We start from the raw sequence: 20127 nt of genomic DNA, 5'->3' as shown, positions 1-20127 counted from the left end.
GGTGTGGAAAATCCCTTTTACACAGGGATAACAAGCCATATTAGAGGACAAGGGGTGAGCCAGATAATCTGTGCAGAAGGCATGGAAGGAAAGCCTCCTTCAAGTGCTGCCTCAGCAGTGAGAAGTCAAGACAGACTCAGGTAAAAATAAGGACTACAGTTGCTCAAATCATGCCTTGGAAGGGCCAAGAACCAGACTATTGGCACCCAGACGGCTGAAGGTTGTCTGGTGTTTGGACTAGTGAAAGATGGGGATTCTGACTTTTGACTATAGGGGGATGTACACAGCAGTTTTAGTGGGAGGAGGGGAGAATAGAAGCAAGGGAGCGTCAGTAATCAGGAAGGATATTTGGAAGGACAAAGAAGGGTAAAGTCTAATCTCAAATACTGGATAGTAGTACAGAGAAACCTCAAGTGAGATCTGGGCCTCACTGTACCAAGTGGCTCTCAGTCAGCTCAAAACTACAAAGTAAATACCTGCATATAATCAAAATAATCTAAAAAGTGGCCTAATGTTTCATAAATCAAAATGTATGGATACATTTTTCGGCCAAAAAACTAGGAAGGAAATACACTCTCACCATTGAGACCCTGTGCTGACAAGAAGTAGACTTGAGTTTACATTCCTGGCTCTGCCACAGACTTCCTGTCTAACCTTGGGCAAGCTACTCGCTCACTCTGTCCCACAGGCCTTGATCTGGTGATATTAATATTTCTTTTCTCTTCCTCCTGCTAACCCTACTACTGTGTTTCTAAGGTTTCCAGGAGTGAGTGACTTTTGAGGGAGGGACCAACTTTTTCTATGTGTGCACTGTATTCTCATAACAGCAACCTAATCTTGGCTGTGGCCTGAAGTGCTATCATAACACAAACTATATATTCATCTAAACCCACTCATTCCTCGCTACCATATTAGGTTCTGGTCTGCACTCTCAGTATTTCCTCCTCAAATATAAAAACACTATAAATAGTGTATATTTGGAACTACTGTCCATCCCAGCCAAGGCAGTTGGAGCTTTTGATTTAGAAGCAAGGAGATTGCCAACACTGAATGGTATTTCAGAGAGATTTTAATTCCCAGAAAAGAGAATCTTATCTTGATATAATCTTCTAAATCAAGCTGTTACAAAACACAGGATTTTGTGACTGATTCATTCATAGCCAAGCTATTGCTGGATACAGAGTAAATTATTTAATTTAAAACTGTATCGACCTTTAGTAACCATGATTTCCTTTTGGTGACACAAAGGTAAATGTACACTGTAGTGTTCTCTCTGTCTCCCTCAACTGCCATGAGAAATATAATCAGTTCTGCCCAAGAGGTTCTAATTTGTCACTCTGGCTCTAATACCCACGGCACAGCTGCTTGTTCAAATCCAAATAAACCCTGTTGCACATGTGAAAACTGTAGATTACAAACAAGAAACAAAACAGAGCAAAGAGTGGCAGAGAAGCAGTTCAGGAAACAAAATATTTCAGGTCATTTGAAAAGGTTAAATTAGCATATACGGTACATGACGGGGTGGGCAAAATATGGCCCAGGGCCAGATTTGGCCCACCAAGCACTTCCATCTGGCCTGCAGTGCCCACCAACTAATTGTACCCCATCCAGCCCTTCCACTCACAAGAGTGGGAGCAAGGCACCCATGTATACACACCCCCCGTCAACATATCCTATGGTGCCCCACTCCTACACTCGTGGGAGGAAGGGCCCAGCCCAGCCAGCATGCAGCTTCTGGGTGGGGCTCTGCTGCAACTGCTGGGGGACCTGCTCGATTTCCCTGGCATCCTGCTAGCTCCGGGCAGCAGGTAGGGAAGCGGTAGGTGCAGGGCAGCAGGGGAGCTGCAGCCGGGAAGGAGTGCAGAGCATGGGGCTGGCAGCAGCGTGGAGCTTGGGTGGGCACGGTGTGGGTGGGAGGGAGTGGGGGAGGACCCCCCATACTCTCCCCATGGTGCGCAGCCCCTGCAGGTGGTGGCAGCAGCAGCAGGCAGGAATGCTTGGAGCGCTTGTACCCAGAACAGGTGCTGGCGCCTGGCAGTGCACAGTTCTGGCCAGTGCTGCACAGCACGGTGAGCAGTGCAGCTTGGCTGAGCTGCTTTCATCATCGGGGCTCTGCGCTATGCACATATAACTCCAACACTTGCATGCCGCTGGGGGGAAGCTCTGTGATGGAGTCAGCGGCCTTCACTGCTCCCTGCTGTTCAGGTCCTGGGACTCTGTTGGGAAGCAGGGGGTGCAGCTCCCCTCTACTTCCAGCAGAGTCCCGGGACCTGCATGGCAGGGAACGGCGAAGGCAGCTGGCTCTAGTGCAGGGCTTCACAATGATGGCATGCAAGTGCAGACACTGCACGTGTCCAGCAGGGAGCCCCGGCAATAAAGGCAGCCCAGCGGGGCTGTGTTCTTTGCTGCACTAGGGCCCGTGCCAGGCTCGAGCACCCATAACTGCTGCTGCCGCCTGTGGGGGCTGTGTATCATGGGGGGAGTGTGGAGGGGGTCCTCATACCTCCCCACCCTACCTCACACCCCACAAATACCAGACACCCACCCCCTGCTTCCACAACCCCCACCACATATACACCCCCCAACATACCCTATTACCCCCTATACACTTAGCCATACCCCCCTCAACCCCCCCACACCCCCATAAATGCACCCCCACACAACACGTGCACCCCCCATTATACATACACACACACCCCCGACATCACCATACACCCCCCCATACATGCACACACCCTACCATAATACACCCCTGCCAACCATCCTCCCCCCGACAATATACACTAAGACTTTATTTTTGAGTTATTATGCTATCACCTCTGTATACGCTCTTCAAACACAAATCATGACAACTATTTTGGTAATAAAATTAAAATACGTTATAGTAGGTATTTGACGTGGTTTTTTCTGCTTCTAAGATGGCAATCCCCACTTCCCAAAAAGAGTATTTCTGGGGGGACAAGGGGAGGGACTTCCAGTAGCAAAGGTTAGGGGTTAGGGGCAGGACATCCAGTCCCAAGATGGCAACCAGGGGGTGAGGCAACTGTCAAGGGGCAGGACTACCCATGCAGCCCTCAAAAGCTCAGCAAGCCTCATTAAATGGCCCTCCAGCTGAAATAATTGCCCACCCCTGGTATGTGAGAAACCTGGGTGATACAGGTGCTTACTAATAGGATAGGCAGGTATTCTGCCCCAGGTCAGAGGTTCAATTACAGGGCAAATTGCTGATGACTAAAAATTGCTATGATGTGATCACTGTAGGCTGGCCAACAATGAAGTATAATATCAATCTCCATCTAGCTCCCAGTGGAGGGGTGTCTATAATTTAGAGAGGACTATCACAAATAGCTCTACTTTATACAGCATCTTTACAGCAAAGAATCTGAAAGCCCTTTTTGTTCTAACTACGAGTATACAGAAATCCCTTCCTGTAACACTTGAAATATACATGCTCCCACATGACTATGGTGGCACACCAAAACTGTTTAGCATGGTATAGCAACAATCTGGGACAACCAGAACTGTAACTCCATTGAAATTATGGGGAACAACAGTTTTGGTAGATATTACAAGCCATGTTACAAGAACTCTGGAGTGGATAAATGCGTGACTCCTGAAGCCTGAGGAAGAAGGTGGCAGAAACTTCCCACACCAGAGTCCTATGGTCTGGATAACTTCAGCCCTCCTAAGCTTGGGATAAGATAGATGTGTACAGGTGGTTGCTGCACTGAAAACTTGGTGCCTTCTTATGTTTTGTTCTTCCTACTAAGGTTAAACAATATTTTGTTTGGAAAAAGCTGAGCCATTGCTTTCTTTCACTACTCTCAGCTCCACAAGGAAAGACCTTCCAGGCAACCAAATCCAGATGGGCCCCACATACAGTCAGAGTTTGTAGACTGAAATCCATGTCCCAATATGAATGGGATAACTGTAGGATTCTAACCTGAGAGAGATGAGGGCACGAAGACTGTTGGCTGGAAGAGATGCATTTAGAGAGGCATCACTGAAGGCATCCGAGATGCAGCTAGGCCTGAACAGCGACAACTTTATGGTGGAATTTGGTTTTGAGACTAGCAGTATGGGTAGACATTCTTTTAAAGCACTAAAGATTTCAGTGATATTTGCAGCACCGTGAAAGCCTGACTGGTACAGGTATTACACACGGCGCAAGAAATTCTTGAGCTGCCAAGAAGTTCTTGTTGGAAAAAGGCAACATTTTGTGGCAGTTTGGCTACATTTTTCCTCACTACAAGTAACTTAAGTGACTCTATGCTTGCTTTTTGAAGCAATGAAGGGGCATATATAGTACTACAAATTTAACACTTGCCCATGGCATGGGCTAAATGCAACTTCTCTTGCTTTGTCCAAGATAAGAGACCAAAGTTAAATTTTGTCTGTCTGTTCAAACAGTTATCAGTTATCCATAAGGCTCTTATATTTATGCCAAGGTACAAAAACCACCATCTACAATAGAAGCTACTGGTGCCTTGACTGTCCTTTAAGAAAGTGATCACCCTGTGACAGTTCTGTAGCAATGACCAAACTATCATAGAATGATGCTCAGACTAAAAGACATAGCTTGATAATTCTCTTTGGTGATAAGTGATTTCATGAATATAAACTATAGACAGAAACTAGTCTAGATAGAAACAGACCCTAGAATGCTGAAAGTCATATCAGCGATGACACCGCTTCCACAGAAACACTGTGTAAAAGTCATCACCTAAACATTAGAAAGTGAACAGGAAATTGTAAACGTGCATGTTAAATGTCAGAGTTCCACACTGAATATATGTTCAAGACCACCCTTGAACAAAAGTGAAAGCAGGGAGCTGCAGGAAGAGGAGTTGGAAGTCAATACAATTCAAGCATAGCCTATTTCTAAAACAAAATTGGACAATTTAAAATGAGAAACACAAAATGACCTGGACTTACAGCAGTCTGAAACAGTAATTCTAGACAGATGATTCAGGTATTTTCAAACATAAAAACCTATTGGGAGGATATAGATGAAACTGTGCATATGATGGATGACTGTACAAAGAATATTGTGCAACAGCTCTGTTATATGATGGAAGATGTTACATGTAATCCACCGTTCCCATCTGAATACTGAGAAAAGTAAAATCAGACTTTGCAACATCTACTTCTCAGATAAAAATGTTGCCATGAGAAAATATAGCCTTGGAACCTAGGCTACATGCAAATTATTAAGGGGGGAAGCATAAAGTCACCTATTACCCCCTTATAAAGTAGTACAGCATCAAAGATTTCTTGTGTTGCTTGTGGCTATTCCAGGAAGGGGCTGCCAAAGCACAGTCTCTCTCAGATGGTGTCTATGAGGTAAAGTCAGCCAGGCAAAGGAGCCACAATGGTACCACTTCAGGATCTCTTGCAAAGGGAGTGAAAAAATCCTCTCTCTGTCTCCTGGTCTAAGACAGCATCAGCCCAGCCCCCCTCCACTTGTTTACTCCAACTGGTGGCTCCACCTGGTGACTCCATTGGGAGGGGGGAACTCGCTCTCCCTTTGTTCCAGTTTCCCACCCAAATACCTGGGAACCACTCCACAGGGGTGTTGCTGATGTTTTTCAAACTAACTAGCCTGAACCAACCACGTTCTGAGGATACTGGTTTCTGGCTGGGACATAGTGATGAGATCACCAAAGTTTTAAATGGGGTCACTTCATTTTGGAGAGGTCAGTCATTTTGGGACGCTGAAACAAGCAGTAAGCCTCCAGAGATCTATCAGTCTCTGGATGAACATGTGAGAAACTCACCTGAAATTCAGCCAGTAATTTAGGATTAAGTGAGTTAGACACATATCAAAAGGGGCCAACAAGCCCATTTTGTTTTGCTTAAGTAGGTTGTCTTTCAATTTCCATTGTTTTGTATTCCTTCCTCACTCTCTCCCTCTTTGATTAATAAAGCTATCTGTTATAGCATGGCTTGCTGTAAATGCTTATGAGGGTGAGACTAGTCTTTAAAGCCCCCCATGTTCAGCTGGCTAAGGTGGATGCTTTTTACTTTCCTCCTGTACAGGAGGTTGCTTGTGAATACTTCAGGCTAAAAGAAGCACCCCAAAATACCACAGTGGGCTAAGCATCCTGAGGTCACCAGGGTCTGTGTACCCCAGGCTATGCAGAGCCCTAACAAGACCAGGGCCCTGGTGGTGGCAGCGGTTACCCCAGGCTTGCGGGTGTGATCCAGGAAGGGGTTGGTCAGACATAGGCCCCCAGAGGACACACCCAAAGTGTGGTTTTTGGTCAGGCACAATGAGGCAGGTGGCTGAGCGCAGAAGTGCCCCCTACTGGCCCACCCCTACCTTTCTTGGAGTTGTGAAAAGCAGCTGTTTCAGGGCAAAAATCTGAATTCTAATACCCAACTGTGAAAACTGCATTACAGAAAGAGAAATGCACACGAAATACTGAAACTACATGATGCCCAACTGTCCTTGCTCTAAGGTTGGCACACACTATTTTAATTAATTAGGGAATTATTAGTGGAATGTTATTCATTTCATTTTAGTTTTAACTTCTCTGTTACCTAATGCACTGAATAGTAATGCAATACCACACTGTAAGTCTCAGCATGCTCACCACAGTGTTTCAGGTGAGTAGAAAGTAGATGACAAGCCACAATTCACAAGCAGCTCAGTTTAGCAATCCCTTCTGATTGTTGTATCAGCTGAAGTACACCATGTTGCAACCTTATTGTAAGTTAGCAGATGAGTTGGTACAATAGCAAAGAATCTGATTTTAAAGTTTCTAAAAAAAGCCCCCAAAAGTTTAATGGAACCACACTTAATAAATGTTGAAATGCTGAAAGACATTTCAACAATGCTTTAAGACTGCCAGTTCAGAGGCTCAGAGAGGATAAATTCCTGAGAGTTAAAAACAATTCTCTTGCAACAGTCATGAAATAACTGTATCAGCAAATAGGGTCAGAATTTTTTTAATGTATTATTTGATTTGTTTAAAGGGAAGATGAAACAGTTGCTACTAGGGTTTGTGGCCAAAACCTTTATATCCTGGAAGCATGTCAGGTCGTTTATGTCATACCTGTGTTACCCTACTCTGTTTCAGGATGAATGAGGCTTGGTGAGTTTTAAAAGGGGACAGCAACAACCCCAAGTGATATGTAGGAGAAAATATCATCTTTCACAATTCTTTACCTCTGATAATCTGCCAAGACACTGTTTTATTCTACTTTCCCTGGCACTGAAGTCTACATTTTGATGTTTGGTGTACCCCGTTACTGGAAACAAACCCTATCCATTCATTTATAAGCTACCCCTTTTATTACTCTGTCACATTAAGGAGAAGCAAGCCCTTACTTGGATATCAGTCAGCTTGTTTAAGAAGCGAGTGGCCAGCTGAGGTCCATTCTCCATAGTTGGAATGTTCAAATTCTAGGATGGAATTTAAAAAGAGAATAATTATTATACAGCCAATAATGCAGTGGTTATTAACCTTTTTAGACTCAAGGTACCCCTTGAAAAACACCAGCTCTTAGCTCTCACCCACTTTTTATGTATGGAAAAGAATAGAATAATTCTTCTGTTGCAAAAAACTCAGAAAGACCACAATAGGCACCACTAGATGTAGACTCTATTTACTATCTGCATAACTGTGTTAAAATAAAACAAATGCATTTCCAATAACCAACATCTTCATGTCTCCCATCATACTGGGAAAGTACAATATTATTTAATAGATATACGCCAACTATTTAATTATTCTAAACCACTATTCTATTGTGGTTGTCCTAGTATATAGCTTGTCAAAGAAATGACTGCATTTTCCATTCTTAAAATTTGCTTTGGACTGTGTAAGTGAACACAAAGTGCGAGAAATGCCCTATAATTGTGGTTTTCAAATTTTTTAGACTTAAGGCACGCCTTGAAAAATGCCAGCTCTTAGTTTTCACTCTTTTATTGACTACAGGAAAAAAAAAAAAAAAAAAAGTAGAACAATACTTCTGTTGGAAAGAACTTAGAGAGACCGCAACAGGTCAAAATATTGTTAACTCTATGGATTCATGTTTGAAATTTCTAAGTTTATCTTGTGAATCATGTTTACACACCTAAGAGCAGTAACACTGTGGCACCCTGCATCACCCTTGAAAGAATCTCAAGGCACCTTGGTTGAGAATCACTGCCCTAGAGAATTCGCTTGGATGAAAAAGAAATCTTCCAGCTGGTGTATAGCAGACAGAAGTAGTAACCTTACTACCTTGTCTTAGTCCTGACACCTAGATCAACTTCATCAGAGCTGCCAGAAATAAAGAGCAAGGGTCATGTTAGGCACGGGGAAAAGCAGAAGAGAAGGAAAGGGGAATAATAGCACAAAGCTGTGTACCCTGCACAACCAGGTTTGTTGCTCATGCATGGTTTTCTGCTAGCAGTATACCTTAAAGCTGACTCTCTGCAAAGAACGTTATGACCATGATGAACAAAACAGGATCAGACCAGCTCTCAGTGAGGAAAGATCTGACCCCAATTCATGTTCACTCCTCTGTCAAGCTGACCAAAGTGTTTTTCAAATTTTCATCAGAATGTTAAAATAGGAAATGTTAATTTTTTTTTTTAATGACAAAAACTCGACTAACTTTAAAATAAAATTGCTGCCTCTGCCCAGTCAGCTAAGAGCTGGTCATTTTCTTTTTCACATTTTGAATTCACAGATTAAAAATAAAAAGGGAGGGAGAAATGCTGGTAACACACAAAGAAAAAGACCCTAAAAGTATTTTCCCCCCACCAGCTCTATTGCTTAGTCACTTGGAAGGCAACAAGACACTGTACTTGTAAGATACACCTCCACCTCAGACAATGGCTTGGCAGCAGAGCTACAACCAGCCTCCTTTTCTACCTAGTTATTTCTTTTTCCTTCAATTCATAGTTAATAGGGAAAACAAACAAATAAAAACATATAAATGGTTCTCTTACCTCATTATTGTATAATATTTTAGAAATGGGACATACAACACAAGCAGTCCCAGCACCAAACATCTCCTTCACTCTGTTTTCCTCCAAGGCAGTTGTCAGATCACTCATGGTGATGTACCGCTCAGACACTTTGAATTCTCCCTGCAACAGAAACCAAAAAGAAAAGAGGCAAGCACATCATCTTTAAAGTCAAAGCACTTTCCTCAACTTAAATGCCCTGAATTTGTTGCACTCAGCCTATTTTAGGCTATGAATCTGAGTCAAGGTGGAACCTAGTCAACAAATGAATGACCTACAAGGAAAACTCAAAGGTCTGCAACATGAGATGCTGTCAGTTCACCGTGTGGCAGTCTTTCCTCTGACTTGGTATTGAACCTCAACACCATACTACAGAACACTGTGCAGATGGAAAATATATTTATAATGATATGAAAAACATAGAGGATGTGTTTATTTATGTTTACTAATGAACTTCATAGCACTTGTGTAAGTAAGCTTGTCTTCAAATCTCTTATCAAATTCAACTGTAGTTAACTATATTCTACTCACCTGGAATTCCTCCTGTGGTTCCAAGTACTTCGATTCCTGCCCTAATCTTCTATTGTGGCTTGCATGTATTTGCCATATTCTCAATTCATGTTACCCATACCACAAATGATAAGTTAAGTTATTAACATTGCACAGGCATAATAAAGGTCCACATGCTACTCTGCAGAAGTGCTAAGCAATTCTAACTATCTTTTCGTTCCTGATTTAAGGGAAATGTCGATGGGAACACTAAATGTTTAATTAATATTTCAATTAAACATTGGAATGGTGTCATTTGGTTGTGGAAACTGCATTTTCTACTCAATCTATGACTTAACCCTTGTGCCTTGAACTAATTCTAATATGGAACAGGAGCCATCTGGGCAGCAGAAAACGTGGCAACTAGCTCTGGATGAGAATAAAAGTTAAAGGCTAGGAAGAGAGAGGAAGAGTACAGTGTACAAAGAGTGATCAGAGGGAAAAAGAAATATGTAAGCAAAAGACAAAAGTGTTATAACAAGATTTGGATGCAGAATAGTGCCTCTGGAACAAGGCGGTGGTGACTGAAGTTATGTCTATGCTAAAAGTGAGAGTTATGATTACAGCATATGCATGAAGGCAAGGACTCCTGTGAGGGCTAGCAACTTGAGTACATAACATGGCTCCCAGGGACTTATGCAGGTTTACTGAGACTCATGCTGCCTTGTCTTTACTGCTATTGGTATCCAGTATACCCAGATAAAAGTGCTGCACTGTCCCTTATAAAGTGCTGTCATACCTCTGACTGCAATGTAAATGTTACACTTGGAACCTGGACTGAGGCAGTAGCACCATGGGGAGCCCTTCAAGCACAAGATGAGATTTTCTACAATGTTATCAGTTGGTTTAAATCTGATAAACTGGATGCAGACATCACAGAATTAGACCCTGCAAGCATGTGGGTGCATTACACCTAGGGCTGGATTTAAGGCTGGAGATGTGGAATGACAGAACAAGGAACTGAGGAATGAAGTACAGATGGGGTCATGAATGATAAGCGCTTATTTCCTTGCTTTAGCCTGTTTGAATTAGTGGGAAATGGAGTCTACCAACCCCACTTCAAAGTTAATGAAGGTTCTTATGTAGCAGAAAGCCCCCTTTTCCTCTTGCCTGCATTTGCTCTCCCCTCTTTGGATATGTTTCTCTTTTTCTACCTTTTCTTCCTTCCTCTCTCTTTCACTTTAAGATAAGGAATTGTGTTTTAAAATTTGTGTGTGCATTTTGTATCTCCCCTTGTAGTTTGGTATTTTTATCTATTTGTGTGCCATGGCATTTGTAACTTATATTTTATACTCCTTGTCATTACCCAATGATTGTGTGTGCGCTTCGGCACTGCAGAATTATTTCCCCGCCACATGGAGCTTTGTTTGCGCGGTGCAATTCTCAGCTGCAGAGCGAAAACCCCAGTGCAAAGGAGTTCCTGCCGCTCACATGCAAATTTGTTCCCCATTATTGGCTGTTTCTAAATTATTCCCACGTGGCGGCTAGCGATTGGCTTGCTAGCCATATAAGAGGCTTGAGCAGTTTCCGCCCAAGTCGGAGATCTCCGAGAATCTCAGGAGGATCCTGAGAACCCCGATTCCGAGAATTCCAGGAGAAATCCGAGAGAATTCCGGCAAGGAGTCCACGATTATCTGGTGGATTTCTACATATATCTCAGACCGAATGATGGTTTGATCAGCCATCAAGAATCTCTCCCCATCGCCGACCGATTCCTCGACGTACCCCTACCCTGCGCGCTCGTCGAGAGTCACCTTTTGGACTCTCATTTTGGTATCCAGAGCTCTGCCCAGTTCGTTTTACGGAGCCTAGCAAACTCCGCTCGTGTGTCTTCGGTGGAGCCTAGCAAACTCCATTTGTGTTTGTCTGTAACTGCAACTCAAGCAAGTTTTCCCACCTGCACCGCAACCATCTATGGTGTAAGTAAAATAATCTTTAATCAACCTCCACACATCAGTGCCTAATTCTAGTTCGCTGTGCCGACTTCCCCGGCCCACGTGCCTGGGCTGCTGGCCACAGCCCCTCGGCCCCAACACTCCTCACCTTTCAACTTTCAACTAAATGTGTTTTAGTAAGTTATACATCGTAACAATGTTAACAAGGGCAGGAATCAAACTGTCCTTCTCTGTACCAGACTGGCCCCTGAAAGAGCAAGTGAATCAGTGATTGAATGTGTAACACAGCAATTAACACCTGGGAAGCTGCAGATCAACCAAGGGAAGAACTCAGTAGAAGACAATGTAACAACCGGGAAATCTCTAAACATCACTGATCAAGGGCTAGAAGCCCTGGCCTGAGTTAATCAACGCCAGGGACCAACTTTTGGGCTGAGTATCTCCAGATCAACTGCTCCCAGAGCCCTATTCAAAATTCATCAACGGACTCCCAAACCTGCACGTACATGCAGACAACCCCTGGGGCTGACAGATGCCATCCAGTAGCCACCGAGGGGGGGAAGTCCCACGAGGGTCAACAACCCCTGGATTGGGCAAACCTGAAAACTGGGGAGTCACCAAAGTCTGCCAGGGACAGATAAAAGGCAGTGAAAAGTGACCCTCAGTGGCGCCCTCTTGATCTCCAACTTGACCAGCACCCGACCTGTCCAGCCAGAAGGACCAGCCGATGACCCCCTTCTGGAGGATAACACCACGCTGAAAGAAGCCTCAACAACAGACTCCAGTGCTTGTAGGATAGGTATACCTGACTCTGTAGCCTGCTACTGTGCGTATGTATGTGTGTGGGGACCAGCCCCAAGGTTTATGATTACAGTGTTTCAATCCGCCTAATAAACCAGAATTTTAAGGATCCCGAGTTGGACATTTGTAGCCAACACTTATGTAGAAATGCTTTGGGGAAGGTCAAAAAGTAGAGGTGCACCGATACATTGGTCCAATATTGGATCAGTACAGATACGAAGAAAATTGTCTATATCGGATATCGGCCCAATGGGGCCAATAATTTGGCTGATAAATGCCTGTGCTGCATGCAGCTGCAGTGCAACACAGAGCAGAGCTGGCAGCATGGAGATCTGCTCCAGCTGGTAAGTTGGAAGGGGAGGGGGGATAGCTGGGGGGGGGGGCAGATCAATGACCCCCAGTAAGGGATGGGGCAGGCGCTGCCCAGGTGGGGCGGGGGGGAGAGGAGCACAGGATGGAGGTGTGACTCATGGGGTGAGGGTGGTTCCTGCTGCTGCTTGCACCTCAGGAGGGCAGGGCAGGGGGGCCTGTGCCCCTGGATCTGCGCAGTGTGGGGCAGGCGGCAGCTGCGGAGTGGAGCTGGAGCTGCACGGGGCTCTTCTTGCCGGGGGCTGGGCTTGGGGCAGGCTCTGGCGGCGATGGGAGGAGGCTGCAGCCATCCCAAATTTTGCGGTAGCTCCGCTCCGAGCCCTGGCTGAACACCCCACCTCCACCAAGTGCCAGGAAAAGTCGCTGCTGTGGCAGGTGGTGGTGTGGGGCTGGGAGCAGAGCTGCGGCAAAATTTGGGGTGGCCGCAGCCTCCTCTCAGCACTGCCAGAGTCTGCTCCGAACTTAGCCCGTGTTGAGAAGACCCACGTAGCGCCAGCTCCACACCGCAGCTGCCGCCCACCCCACACCACGCAGATCCACGGGCACACACCCTCCACCCCCACCCTACTGGGGTGCCCCCGCCTTGGACAGTGCACTGCAGGGGGCGCTGATCTACCCCCTCACGCCCCTTCTGTCCCCCCTCCCCTTCCACCACACTGAACTTGCCACCTAGAGGCAGCTGTATTGGATCAGTGTCAGCCAATATGCCTCCTTAAATATTGGCTATCAGTATCGGCCCCCAAAATCTCTATCGGTGCACCCCTCTAAAAAAGAGTTTGCATTGTTCTGTGGGATGTATGTTGGTATTTTGACAGTATAGCTGAGACAGTCATCTAACATGCTCCCTTATTTCCCATTTTGTTTAAAGGAGTTATCCAGATCACCTGAAACCACAAGGCATTATTTAAACACCTTGAGTGACTTATTTTCACAACTACTTATTTCATGAACATTAAAATTGCTGTGACTAAAGAACAAGGCAAGCACTAACCCACAGGTGTGCCAAATCCAAAATACTCTGTCTTGTCACTCCAGGAAGAATGATGCCATCTAATGGTGGAGTTGCCAGCTCCTCTTCTATTAAAACCAAAGCACAAAACAAAAGTCCCAATGTAAATGAACAATAGCCAAATAAAAAGAGCAGTATATGATAACTGAAAAATCATATGGGAACAAGTGCCATGTACCAACAGTCAGATTTGAACAATGGCTAGTAATTCATAAGAAAAGTACAAATGGCACAAGCTCAGCCTGAACAAGATGCTAACCAATTTGAACCCATTCATATATCTGATTGGGAAAAAAGCACAGTTAATTGTTAGAGCACAGAAATGGGTTCCTGGCTGTGCTGCCAACTTACTGTATGATCCTGGAAAACCATTTAACCTTTCTGGATCTTCAACCTCAAGCTTAGGAGGCACAAGTGGAAGTTGGCTTTCTAATCTGCTTGGTGGCAGGGGAAATGTGTAGGGGGTGCACAGGGGTGCACATGCACCCCCTAAGAGTGCTGGTGCTCCCCCTGTGAGGCCACGCTCCCTGTTTAGCCAGTGGGCAGGGGGGCAGGCAGGAGCACCAGTGCCCCCCCTACGAGCGCCAGCCAGGGAACGGGGCTGCCAGCAAAAGCAGCCATGCTGCTTCCAGAAGCGGCCACAGGACTTCCGGAAGCAGCGTGGCTGCTTTTACGGCGAGTGAAATCGGACGTGGGGGATGCCCCCTTCCTGGTTGCTGACTGGTGTCAGGGGAACACGTGCCCCCCCGACTCAAGGGGCACCAGACACCCATGCTTGGTGGCTATTATAATACTACGTTTAGTTAGTTAACGTTTGTAAGGACTTTTGAGGCTAACTCGCTAGACAAGTGAGAGTCATAGTTCAGGACCTTTCTGTTCCGAGTTTGACGAGAAGCACACATAGTGAGTGATTAGAAGTTTCCTCATCTCTGACATTAATGATAATAATCTGATAAGATTTACATTTAATTTCCCCACTTAATACATTTATCTGCATCTAAAGAGCAGCTACAAGCAGAAGCTCAGTGTACACTACCCTTTGCTGCCTACCCACCATGTCTCAACTCAGAGCTGGTGGGCAGAAAGCAAAGATAAGAAGGTAGGTCATCCTTCGTATCTGCTCAGCCTTTGGCCTTTCCACCAAGACTGCCAGTGTGAGCTCCCATTAGTGACAGCTGTATAGTCTGTTCTGCGAAACCTAGCTATGGATCAAGCTCACTTTGCAAAATTTGCTGAATGGTCATCTTTAGGTATGGAAGCTTTCTGTACTCCTCCACCTCCAATCTGGCTTGGATATAAAATGACATATTAGAGACAAAAGACATAACCCTCTCTCTTTAATGCCCACAAACTCTGTGGCTTTCTGGTGGGAGGCTTAGACAAATATTTCATGGGACACATTTCAAAGGAGAGGAAGTCTGTATCTCTGACAGTCCCAATCAGCTGAAGACATCTTTCCTTTGCTACCTTCCCTCAACCTGTCTGAGATAGTCTGCATGGAATTCAGATGCATCCAGCAAGTCCAATGCTCTGATTAAAACAGGCTTGTATGCTCTTGGTATTCTAAGTGGGGAAAAAGAAAGATAGTTTTAAATAAATGTGTCTAACATATTTAATTGTGCACTTAGTAAAAGCTAACACAATGAATACCCTGGGACTAGATGCAGCAAATTAAAAAATGATGATTATGAGTATGAATATTTTTAGGATGCACAGTCTCTTGTCTGCTCTCTGACTCCATTTAGTAAGTTAGTGATGCAGCCTCTAGCAGACTATGCAAACAGAGGTATCCAAATCTTTAGTAGACTCAAGTTGGGACAGATGTTCAGCACTCCAAATGGATCCAGATTTTTACACAGTGTTCTGTACCTGCTCCCTGAAAAAAGTATTTCAGTTCTCCAACAGGCTACCCCATGTTCTCTTCTAAGCACCTCAAACTCTTCTGCGAGTTAGTATGTATCCTACTTGATTTTAGAATCACAGGGTAGGAAGGGACTTCAGGGACATCAACTCTGCTGCATAGATAACAAGATGTGCCATTCCCAAACCATCCCAGAGACATGTCAATTCTGTATACAAAATTAACCTGCTCGTTGTATCCAGCAGCCTCAAGACATTTACAGACAATGTCTTATGTCACCATGCCTTAAGACATGTACATTGCTTGCTTCTCTGCCTTGGTTCACTCATGCTTGTATTTCTTCCCATGGTCCAAGAGAATGGCTCCTATTTTTCCTATGTAACCTGAAGTATTAATTTGAAAGTGGGCATGTCCTATACATTTGAATTATCATGACAAGCTACACAAGTGCTGCCAAAGCATAGAAACAACTCAGATATTTGTTAGTAGAAGGTACAGTACACTCAGAATAGGGTTACCCACTGCTTAGGAGCTGACTTGTCTGTAGTGTCCATAATTGATCAAAGGCAGACTGATACATGCAGCAATGCTTTCTTTCTCTCAGCCCTCCTTTTTCCTACCAGTCCATCATAACACCAAATAGGCTCCAGCAAACACATCCCAGGGTTGCCTGCTCTATGTCCTGGCACAGCCAGTAAATTGGAAGGTACTAAGCAGAAGCTACCCTGATGGAGAAGTTACTTTGTAACTTCCTTCTTTGTTTTACCTCTGAAGAATCTGGTGTTGGCCAGTCACAGGACATAGGATCCACAGATCTGATCTGACCAGAAACTTCCAAAGCTCTGTGTTTGTGATCTCACCAACTTTGGAATTGTCAAAATTGATCATGTTAGTTGCTGTTAGTTGCAAAAAGAGAAAATAATGTGGAGTGTGGTGTCTGAGCCTGTGACAACACACTTGGTACTGTTCCCCCTCTGGAGATATTATCCAGAATGGTTGGCCTGGATCTTTCTAAGCTCCACAACATGCACTGACTATGTTATGTTATTTTGAAAATTTGCCAGGCCAGCTGCCAAACAGCACGAGTTGATAGAGTATGGGAGTCTGCAAAACACTTTAAACTGCTTGCTTTCTATAATTTTGTCGAGCGTACATATCACATCTACCAGCCTGTGGTCAGCTAAAGGAGCATCTGCTTCCATGGGTACCAGACAGAGAGGATGACACCATGTGCCAAAATACTAATTCTGTTTGTGAACTGATACCAGAACTGGCTCCATATGGCTTCGGTTTGCTCATCTCAAGGAAAATGGTTTGAGAGTTTATCTTTGAGTGATTTGATAGACTGGGGATACTAGGATTTTCATCAGCATGTATGAGGAAGACCCCAACATGGAATATCCTCAGGGGTCTTATTTTTTTTTGTTTATATTATTACTGTTATGTTACTACTGCTGTGGTAGCACTGAGAAGCCAGCTACTCAATGTGCTAAACCAGTGGTTCTCAAAACTTGTTTGGGCTGCATATCCCTATTTAAATCGGCTTTAATGTTCTTGACTCCTACTCTGTGTTCTGAAGAATAAGCTCTCATCGTCACCTCTCCAACAGAGTAAGTGATACTACGAAGTTGTTCTCCATTTTTACTTTCTTCTTTTTCCTCAATCTATATTTCATCTTTCTCTTCTGCATCTAGTCCCATGTATCCTCTAGAAATTGGCTTCCTACCCTCAGGCATCCATGTACCCCAGTTTAAGAAACACTATGCTAGACACTGTACAAATCTGTAGCAAAGAGACAGTCCCAAGTCTGCAGAGCTTACAATCTAAGTGACTTTAAAATCAGGCCTTGAATTCTGCTGGACAGCATAAGCTTCTGTCCTTCTTACATAAGTGCATCTATAAACCTGGGGTTAGTCAATTATAACAAGATAAAAACATGGCAGAATGGGGTGGGGGGGGGGGGTATCAGGTGTACTTCTGGGTATCCATATCCTACTATTATATAAACACCTGTCTCCCATTCCTACTATGTCCCTCGTGGTTTCCTTTCACTCACTCTCAACCCCAACCAGTTCCCCTAACAATTTCCTTCCCTCTACATTTTGATTGCTACTGTATCCCTGTCTTCCTTTTACCTTTGCCCGTCATTCCCTACATTTGTTGCACCCACTCTGACATGCTCCCCCTTTACCTTCTACCCCCCCCCCGCCAAAAAAAAAAAATCTGTTCCTCTAAAATCATTGTTGTCACAGGGGACAAGATATACAATAATTATCCAGGTTTATTTACATAACATATTATTACTGAGTGGTTCTTCAAGGCTTTTCATCTGACAGCACATCCACACATACAGGCACATGCACTTGCAGCAGCTCAAGTAGCAGTAGCACAAATTTGTGCCAGAGATTTGTGCCTCAGCACATGTGCCTGAACATGCACTTTGGTGTAGGGCAAATTGTACCACTTGGGGCAAACCGACCCTGCCCAGCTCCTCCTAGCTCTTCAGCCAGGGAGGCTAGAGGATGGGGTCAGCACAGGTGGTATTTGCCCTCAGGAACTTCTGAGGCCTGGACAGTTGGTATCTGGGGACACTAGCCCCTTGTGCCAGCTGGACTGCTGAATCAGCCCTTACCTAGAGTGGCCCCTGCACCCTCTACCCACTGCAGCAGTCTGGCAGTGGGGGCTGCTGCCCAGCTGTGACCTCCTGCCACTTGTGACAGCATGTGTTTCCTTGGACCCAAGGCCCCATGACTGCGTGCCTTCCAGACCCGGGCAGGGACTGCATGGCCACCTGGGCTGTGGCATGGGCACTGCAGCAGAACCTCTGAGCTAGCTACCAATGGGCCATGGCTGCACATTTAGCCTTTGGGTGTCACTGCTGTTATGTCTTCTGGTGCCCCCACTCTGCCATCTGGGCAGCTATTGTCCAGAAGATTTGCTCGTTACAGTGGCCCGCTTTGAATGGTTGAAGTGTGTCCTCCTGGCCTCAAATGTGCGGGTTCATGGGCATGGGGTTTGTGGGTGGATTGTGTGGGGGGCTGTGTGGGGTTGGAGGGGACTGTGTGGGAGAGGTGGGTCTCCTGCCTGCACCTCCCACAGCACACAGCACCCCCCACTCCACCCCACAGCAACAACAGCCAGCAGTGGACCCTTGCATCGCCTGAAACCTGGAGGCTAAATGTGGCGCACAGAGCCGACCTGGCCAGCAGGTGCGCACCTTCACACAGAACCGGGCTGGCTCCTGCTGCCACTGGGGGTTCCCGGCACTGCAGCCAGAACCGTGCACTGCCAAGCCAGGCTGGCTCCTGCTTCTGCATGCCCACCATGTTAAGGCAGAAGCTGGCCCTGCCCAATGATGCGTGGCTTCTGCCTGCAGGCCTACAAGCCCCCAGTGGCAGTAGGAGCCAAACCAGTTCTGTATGAAGGCATGTACCAGCGGGCTGGGCCAACTCTGTGAGCCACACTTAGCCCCTGGGTTTCAGGCGGTGTTGCTCGCTGCCAGGGGACTCTGCCTGCAGCAGGCCATGAGTGACGTGAGGGCCCACTGCTGGCTGCTGCAGGTGGGGGGTTGGGCTGTGTGCCATGGGGAGGGCAGGTGGGGGAACCCACCCCCACCCACACAGTCCCCTCACAGTCCCCTCCACTCCCACACCTCTGCTTACTGAAGACAGAGCCTGCGTCCAGGCCACTGGTGCCAGCCTTGTCCCACTTCTGTTTCCTCCAGCATGCTGAGGCAACATGATGGAGTAGCAGGGGCATGCAGCAGGCATAGAGATGCTCTGGCCAGGTGCTAGAGCATCTTCTTGGAGCACCCAGCCTCCAGTTGCTTTGGGCTATGCTCCAGGAGCATGCCTTGCACTGCTTTTTTTTTTTTTTTTTGGCTGTGTTTTCTTTTGATATTGGTATTTCCAGGTATCAAACTTAGAGCCTGCATTGCATGTCTGCAGAGCAGGAAATATTTTTTCATTTGTGGTGTGCCTCCTGTGGCATTTCAAACTTCTTTGAGATACTTCAACAGGCACATGCTCGCTCGTGAGGATGTAGCCTGAAGTTTCAAAGAGGTTCAATGTAATTAAGACTCACATCACCTGTTTGAAGTGGGTATTATGAATTATGATTCCCATTTTACTGAGGGGTCAACAGAGGCACTAAGCTATTCAATAAAACCAGAATTCAGAAAAAATGTACTTTGGGAAATAAAACCAGAATTCATAATTTCCAGCCCTCATTCTCTAAATCAGCCATTTATTTTAAGGTCTTCCACCCCTGCAAGTTAGGCCTTTCAAATAGGAGAAAGAGACACACTCCCGATGGCTGCTGTCTTTCAGCACCATTGTGTGCTCTGAAAATGTAAGCTTAGAGGGATCAAGCTTTACCTTTTGTAAACATGGAAACAATCCTGGCTCTTTGCCATTCCTCACACATGTCACTGCTGCAAGTAGAATTTCATAAATGAAAGCAACTGCAGTCATTTATTTCTGTAATAACAGCCATTTAGATGTAGCTACTTTATAAGCTTCAGCAGAGCAATACTAGAAGTACCAGAACAGCATGAAGTGTGTCAGGCAGATTTACAAGCAATTGTGTTGCTGCCTCCCTCTCACTTGAATCATTATGAAGGAGACATTTACTAGGCTCCCCATTCCCTGCTCAAGACTGGAATACTGGACACCTCTTTTCT

At 45.4% G+C, this 20127-nt stretch overlaps 1 protein-coding gene across 1 annotated transcript in view; it reads right to left on the bottom strand.

Annotated features, from left to right (window-relative positions):
* Nucleotides 1–20127, bottom strand: part of BCAT1 (branched chain amino acid transaminase 1) — a 90598-nt gene that overhangs the window by 10809 nt on the left and 59662 nt on the right. The window contains exons 8-10 of the mRNA XM_019489726.2: nt 13568–13653; nt 8945–9085; nt 7334–7408 (exon numbers count right to left, since the gene is read on the bottom strand). Coding sequence (XP_019345271.2) covers nt 7334–7408; nt 8945–9085; nt 13568–13653 — 302 coding nt within the window. The remainder of the gene's footprint in view (nt 1–7333; nt 7409–8944; nt 9086–13567; nt 13654–20127) is intronic.

This window comes from Alligator mississippiensis, chromosome 4 (assembly GCF_030867095.1).
Source record: "Alligator mississippiensis isolate rAllMis1 chromosome 4, rAllMis1, whole genome shotgun sequence".
Taxonomy (NCBI): domain Eukaryota; kingdom Metazoa; phylum Chordata; order Crocodylia; family Alligatoridae; genus Alligator; species Alligator mississippiensis.
The sequence above is the reverse complement of the archived record's forward strand: the minus strand, read 5'-3'. Positions and strand labels throughout refer to the sequence as shown.